At 29.3% G+C, this 7,730-nt stretch overlaps 1 protein-coding gene across 1 annotated transcript; it reads right to left on the reverse strand.

Moving 5' to 3' along the window:
* Window positions 1-382: 382 nt before the first annotated feature.
* LOC100804742 (purine permease 1) lies at window positions 383-2,282 on the reverse strand. Its single transcript, XM_041016381.1, has 2 exons — window positions 1,289-2,282; window positions 383-778 (listed from the first exon to the last, which is right to left on the reverse strand). The coding sequence occupies exons 1-2, from the start codon at window positions 2,024-2,026 to the stop codon at window positions 437-439; spliced, it is 1,080 nt and encodes a 359-aa protein (XP_040872315.1). The 5' UTR covers window positions 2,027-2,282; the 3' UTR covers window positions 383-436.
* Between the last annotated feature and the right edge of the window lie 5,448 nt (window positions 2,283-7,730).

Here is a 7,730-nt window from a genome sequence, read left to right on the forward strand (position 1 = left end):
TAATTATGGGTCATTGACAGAATCATGAATCTTGGAAGAGTTTCACCAAAAACAAAACTAGTTGAAATAAAAATCTAAAGTCCCACAATACTGTGCTATGGGCGTTGAACTATGCTCGTTAAGTTGAGCTTGAACAGAATAGGATTCTTATTTGATAATAACTGGTTTGACAACACACATATTTATTGACGAAACCACAACCATATATATAAATCCAAGAATCTATCCTATCACGCTCCTTATGATTTGATTTGATTTGATTTAAACAAAATGTTATCGCGCATGCATGTATAATATTAATGTGAATGAAATGATTCCTATCCATGGAATTGCAACTCGGCCATTTTCGACCTGCCCAAGCAATTTAAATTTCAAACCCAAATTCAATCACACTAACCCACTGCATTGCCAATTAATTTCAATTTGCAACAATCAATCACGAATACTGAGACGGTTCTGCCTCAGGGTCACTGTTCTTCTTCTTCCTTTTTCTAGAATGTTTAATCTCCCCATAGAAGTAGGACACCATGCCCCAAAGCGAGAGCAACAGAGAAACCCCTTTTTCGGCTTGAAACTTTTCTTTGTAGAAAATAACCGCCAACACTTCGGTTACAGGTAGCAACACCGCAATCAAAATACCAGAAAACAAAGACGAGGCACAAAATATAACCCCAATCGCTCCCAAGAAAAAAGCCTGCCATATTATTGCACTCCCCACCAAAACAGCATAGTAACTTCCTTCCCCGTGCTCAAATTGTTTTGCTTCCCTCGGAATCACCTACAACAAATCCACGAAAAACTTAATAAATTACTCTCTTTCATCCTAAGATAATTCTCGTTTATTGTAGACAGATTAAAAAAACAATAAATAAATAAATAAAATCGAATTTAACAATTTTATAAAATTAACCATATATCATCATTAATTTATTTATATATTTTATAGTTTATCATTGTAATACAAATGAAAAAAATAATTAACATTATATTGAAAAATTAAAATAAAAATTATTTTAATACAATTTTTTTATAATGAAATAGAGGCAATAATAATAGAAATTGATAAATTTTTTCATCTTTATTTGTTTATAGATGTTATTTTCTACCAAACCATTTTAGAATGCAAGTTTAAATTTTGAAATGAATTTTGCAAAATGTAATAAAAAAAATGTGGGAATGCAAAAAAAAAAGCAATAGGGAAAGACTACCGAACTACCGGTTCATCAGTAATTTTATTGTCGGTAAAAAATTGTTAAAAATGAAGGAAATAAAATAAGTAAAGAAGTACCTTAAAGTCGTTATTTATGATCATTCCAAGGAGGCAAAATAGCGTTGCCGAGAAGCACATAACGAACTGAATCTCCATGACAAGAGAGTAAGTAAGAGGCTGTTTGATTTTTTGGTACACCAACTCGATCAAGGGTAAAACGAACCCATACAATGCCGCAGCGATAACTGTCATGACAAAGCCCATAACATATTCCTTAACGGACTCGCCAGGGGGCCGGTCTCCGCTGGTGTGAAGCGCCAAAACGCCAGCGCCGACAGTGAGCATAACGACGGCGTTTATGGAGTACGCGGTGAACTTCTGCCTCACGAGAAGGAAAGCGAAGAACGCGGTGAAGCCGAGTTGCGTTGCGATGATGAGGGCGGAAGTGGAGACCGGAAGCCTCGCCACGCCGTAGGCGTAGAGGTAGTCGTCGAGGCCGGTGAGAATTCCGATGAAGGTGGAGGCGGCGAGGAGAGGAGGCTTCATTGAGATTAATTTCGGTTTGGCGGTTCCGGCGGCGGAGGCGGTGCGACGTCGGCGGAGGTAGGAGACGGCGAGGGGGAGGAGCATGAGGGGGAAGCCAGCGGTTTCGAGGAAGCTGGAGAGCCAGACGCGGTGGCCGCCGTGGAGGAAGTAGAGACGCATGACGAGGGGCCCACCGGAGGTGCCGATGGTGAGTAAGAGACAGTTTGTCGTGAGAAGAAGGCGCTTCATGGTTCTGTCGTCTTTGTCTTCTTCGCTTCTTCCTTCAGCCATGCCTTCTAAATTCTGATTCTTCTCCTCTGCTGCTAGCTTCGTGCCAATAATGGACCTTCTGCCCAGCTACTACTCCAACAAAAACTTGGGAAACTTAATCTTTATCGATCGGTGTCTTTTAGGTTATTTATATTATATTTTTTTTCATGTTTTTTAGTATAATAAATATTTCTCTCTCTCTCTCTATATATATATTATGTGCTTTTTTAACAAGTGCAATTACTAGTTAACATTTCTTTAAATATATTTTTGTTCTCCATATTTTTTTATTTTTATCCTTATAAACTATATTTATTTTATTTTTCATTTTTAAAATTATTTTAGATGATATTTTTTTATTATTCAAAATATTATTTAAAACACTTTAAGAATAAAAAAATAAAATAATTTTTTTTATAAGAATTAAAATAATTTTTTAAAGACAAAAATAACAACAATTTGAGGAGTAATTACCCGTGAAAGTGCTCAATAATTTGGAGGGAAATAGACATGTTTACACCGATCGAGGAGTAATTAAAAATGTAAAATGGTGATTATTCCTGGTGCTGATATGCATAGTATGTATATATAACTAAATTATTTCTATAACTTAAATCACAAAAATTAATAATAAACAAATATTGAAATAAATAATTCGTATTCAAATTTTGAATTGATATTCGAATTATACATGGATTAATGTTTTGTTAAAAAAATTACAACAATTTGAGTTTTTATGTTGGAAGAGAAAAGATAATAGATAACAAAAAAAATTTGTGATAATTTATTTTGATAGCTTTATTGTATGATAAAATAATCAAAATAAATCATGATGCTGAAAAAATTATTTATAATATAAATAAAGAGGAAGATATATTTTATGCAAACAAGTATCATATTACATTAACTAATAATCTAATATTGATAATAAATAAATTGGTTTTCAGCTTCTTATTGTATATAATTAGTGCAAAAATGACATTTTGTAACTGAATTTGAAAGTTACATATAATATATAATTGGATGTAACTTGTTTTAAAAGATATAATTGTTATTGAAAGTTAAAATAAAATGTAATAATAATTTATGATATAGTTTAAAATTAAAATATTCAAAATAAAAATAACATTAAATAAGATTATTTTCTTTATAATAGTGATATATATATATATATATATAAACATTTTTAAAATTCCTTTATTCTTTCTTTTATTTCACCTCTTTTTTTCTTGCTTTCTTTCCTAAACTAAAAACGAGCCTTGCGGTCCCTACTCCCTATATACATCTGCATGAATCGGGCGCACCTTTCATATATATATTTTTTAACTATTATAATTTAGATATTTACTTTCTAGGTGAGACTTCGAGTTATTTCTAAACTTACAAACTCTCTATGGACGAAAGGGTTTTTTTTTTGGACGACACCGATAGGTTTCTTTGGAACGTAGGGTGGACAGTTACCGTTCAAAATAAATTAATACGTACGAATTTTCCTTTTCCTCCTCGTGGCAGACAAAGACACCATACATTGATACAATACAATTATTTTTTCCTGTTCCGTCCGATACTCTCCACAGGCAGTCGGCACTTCTAAGTTGAGGTGATCTGGATTTTTGGTATGCTAGTTGACACACCACGACAAGAGCTATGATATTTTCTTATTGAGAATCAAAGACTAATTAATATCGAAAAGTAATGAATTTTTTTTAAGCAGTTGATTTATCTTTGGAAATGTTTTTTCATATTCATAATTTAATAAGTTGAAGATTTATAAGCTCACTGCATACTTGAGGGATATGGTGATTTACCAACCATATCACATTATATTACTAATATTTAATAAATGGGGGCTATGGCAAAGTAATAGTACGGAGATTTTGAAGTACAACATTCTAGTATTTATTGGGATTTACGATTATTCATGGTAGATCTGTACATGATGAGAGTTTATGCATGGATTTGGTCCTTTCATTAACTTAATTCTAAAGATCAAGGTATATATGCAGATATCTTTCAAGAGAAATTGGACGTCTTTCAAGATATACTTCAAAAATTGGACGTCTAATAATCACTAACTCATTCTTAGATTCATAAATAACCAAAAGTTCTTAGAATGAGTAGTTTGATATTTTAGTTATATAACTAAGCCTGGGTTTGATTTTTAGTGTGAGAATATAATTGTGATTGAAACTATCATTTTATTCTAAATTAGGTTGACTAAGTAGGAAGTAGATTAATTAAGTGCTAAAATAAAAACTCAAATACATTTTGGTTATTACATCAAAAAATATTTTTAGAATCATAAGAATATATTTTTTATTAGAGTAATGGAGACTCATGCAAGTCATAATTAATACTATTTCCTTCCGATCATATATATATATATATATATATATATATATATATATATATATATATATATAAGAAGCAAATATTTAATTTACCAAAGACTAATAAAATTAATTAGTTTAATTTTTGCATAGAAATTAATTTTAATTAGTAATATTTTTTCTATATATATATATATATATATATATATATATATATATATATATATATATATGTATAATTTGTAAATATTTAACGGCTATACATTGATGTTTGATATAGATAAAAATCAATAAAATTCATCTAACAAAGTGGGTGACATGAGTTGTTTTCACCTTGTCCCATTATCATTCCAATTTCCAAGATAAGAACATATCTTTTATTTTTTAGTTTTAGGCCCTGCTAGTTTCCCAAGAAAGAAAGACAAAGAAACTACCATATATCAACGATAAAAAAGATGGAAAGATGCACTTGTTCGTTGTCGGAGAAAATGTAGAGGAAAGTGTTGTAAAAATGGTGGGTCTCATGCGATTTCTTTTCTCTCCAAAACCGAGCAGAAAAGCAGTGGAAGGGCATGTGAAAATTGTTTTTCTAAAATTAACCTTAGCCTTGTGGGACACGTTGGAGATCGGATAAGATGGATTATGCTTTCGTTCTAAGTACTATGGGAATCAAGTATATCGATCGAATATGCAGGTAACAAATACAAGATTATAATTATGCCCCCCAAAGTAAATAAAATTGAATGTGCTAGTAACCAAAATCACTCATATTTTTGTATAATTTTTTAAACTTGTTAACTTGATGATAAACTCAAAAGAGTCTATTGAGTTTACTTATAGTTTATAAAAAAAGAATTTGTTTACCTTAGAATCAACTCACCAAAAATAAACGGACTCCTGAACTCAACTCGTAAGAGTTAACGAGATAATTCCAGAATTCGATAACTATGCATATTCGATTCTATCTCTCCCATAATTAAATACATGTTTAACATATGCAATTTTTTTACGGGCATAACTAATCATGCCTGTTAAATTTTTAAAAAATTAAAACAATATTAAAATCAAAATCAGATGGAATATATGTTAAAACAAAATCAAATATTATTTAATACAAGCCCACGCGGATAAATTGGAATTATACAAATTATTTTTTTTAATTTATTTTATTATTCATTATATCACTTTCTTGCATCTCATTTTACATTTTTTTTTCATCTTTATCAAATAATTATACTTTTCATTTCCTTTTTTTGTTTTTCATTTATTTTCCTTCCTCGCACCTTCTTTTCTTTTTTATCACAAACGAACACAACCTTAAAGAAATGTCACATGTTTAAATCATGCCACACAAATATTCATTTTTTTTATTTTAAATTCGTTATTTTATTCCAATTTTCGAAGCAGTGTGTTTTACCACACATCATTTAGGCTTTTTTTTATAAAAAAATGCGATTTTTTTAAAATCACCAAATGAGAGCAGCTTTTGAAAAGAAAAACTCAATCATGAATAAGTCATGTTTCATGAATAAATTACCAAATGGGATTTTTTAAAAAATTACCAAATAATAACTATATCCATTCAGTAATTTTGAAAAAAAAAATTACCCTAGTCTGATAAAAAAAATCCATCATTTATGCGAGCATCGATCCTTTTCAATTTTGTATCAGGATTCAAGGTGTTGGGGATGGGGGTAAGAATAACCAATTACTAAAACTTCAGACGCTGATTAATGATTATAGGTATATGCAGTTTGACGCCACAATGAGTCGGAATTATGTTTTTGTTCAGCTTTTTGATACAGCTTTTGTTTGGTTTTTACATGCGAATTTGGTACCCAAGGTGGGACCCAGTTTAATGATATTTTATCTATTGGCTGATATAAAAAAATCCAGTTTGACGAGACGAATTTGATTCGACCCCACCAGAAAAAATAAAATGAAAATAAAATCAGTGTTAGATTCACTGATTAGATTTAATTTATATTAATTCAATTGAGTCAAGTTGAGTATTTCATTTAACAACATCATATCCTATTTTTGTCCATTCTTTATAGATTTAGGCACGATCCGACCCTAATGTGACCATTCCTATGAGGCAATCTTCTAATCCTGTATCATGGAAGGATCACTTGTCGATAATGTGGGTTGGTATCTATATATTATTTGTTAGCCACCAAAAACAGCAACACTACCCTACTTCTGCGATCTACCATTAAATTTACAAACAAAAGCTAATGAGAATAAAATATTTTTTAACAAATATTAATTATTAATTTTTATTAGTAGAAGAGATTTAAACCCATATTTTTTCCTTTTTTTCCCTTCAATCTAACAGTTAACAACTAATACTTATTAATAAAAAAAATTAAGATAACCTTATAATTCCTAAAATATTTTTTTTCATTGATTATGATAGCCAAATGAGAAATACAATATATAACCTAATATTTGTCAATAACAACCATACAAATGTCCTCATCTACTTTAGGACGCTGATGGACTGTTATTTTTTAAAAATAAAAATCAAAACAAACAAAAAAAGTAACATTTTCAACTTAAGATTATTCAGAAACTATTTTTTTTCTTGTACTGTTGGACCATTTGATTTTAACAGCAGGACCCTGCAGGCTGCAATTGCCATTAAACTGCATAGAATCCTGATCCGATTTTAAATAGACTATTGGGATTTTCATTTTGTAACACGCAAACTTCTTCTACACTCGATATTTTTTCAATTATTTTAAAATTATTTTTCTAATAAACATATGAATTATGAATATGATTCATACCGAAATCTGTATTTCTTAATTTTTTTAAAATATTTTAAAAAATATTTTTTAATAAATTTAGTTATAATTTTTTTAAAATATTACATTAAGTAGAATTTTCTTTTTAATCTTATTATAATTATTTTTTTTCTAATAATATTTTTTAAAATATATAAATTTTTAATAAAAATAATAGATTTAATATAAATTTATATATATGTTAAAAAATTAATTATTATATCAAAATTAATTGTTATAAAATTTATCATGTAAATTATATGTGTATTAAATATATATTAAAAATTTTAGTATTATATATAATAATATTAATTATTTTATAACATTGATCAATTACTTAACTCGCAGTTTGAGTCTTACGTCACGGCAGGTGGAGAAGAAGTTTGCATAGGAAGAAAATCCCTCCGTTAGTTGGTTTTCGTTACACATCATTGGCCCATTAGGACACTAATTAATGGGTTCATAAAAAAGAATTAGGTCACTGATAGTCCAAAATAACACATTTCAAAATGTAATTTTACGTTTCATAATGGACATTCAAGAAGGAAAAAAAATGCAGGAGGCAATATCCTAATGAGAGAGATGCTTTGTTTTTATGTAAGTATC

Source organism: Glycine max, chromosome 6 (genome assembly GCF_000004515.6).
Source record: "Glycine max cultivar Williams 82 chromosome 6, Glycine_max_v4.0, whole genome shotgun sequence".
NCBI classification, from domain to species: Eukaryota; Viridiplantae; Streptophyta; class Magnoliopsida; order Fabales; family Fabaceae; genus Glycine; species Glycine max.

Excerpts from the sequence above, each read along its gene's own strand:
- LOC100804742 (XM_041016381.1), bottom strand. The coding sequence starts at position 2,026 with ATGGCTGAAGGAAGAAGCGAAGAAGACAAAGACGACAGAACCATGAAG. Across the intron at positions 779-1,288 it reads TCATAAATAACGACTTTAAG|GTGATTCCGAGGGAAGCAAA; the intron begins GTACTTCTTTAC and ends GATTTGTTGTAG.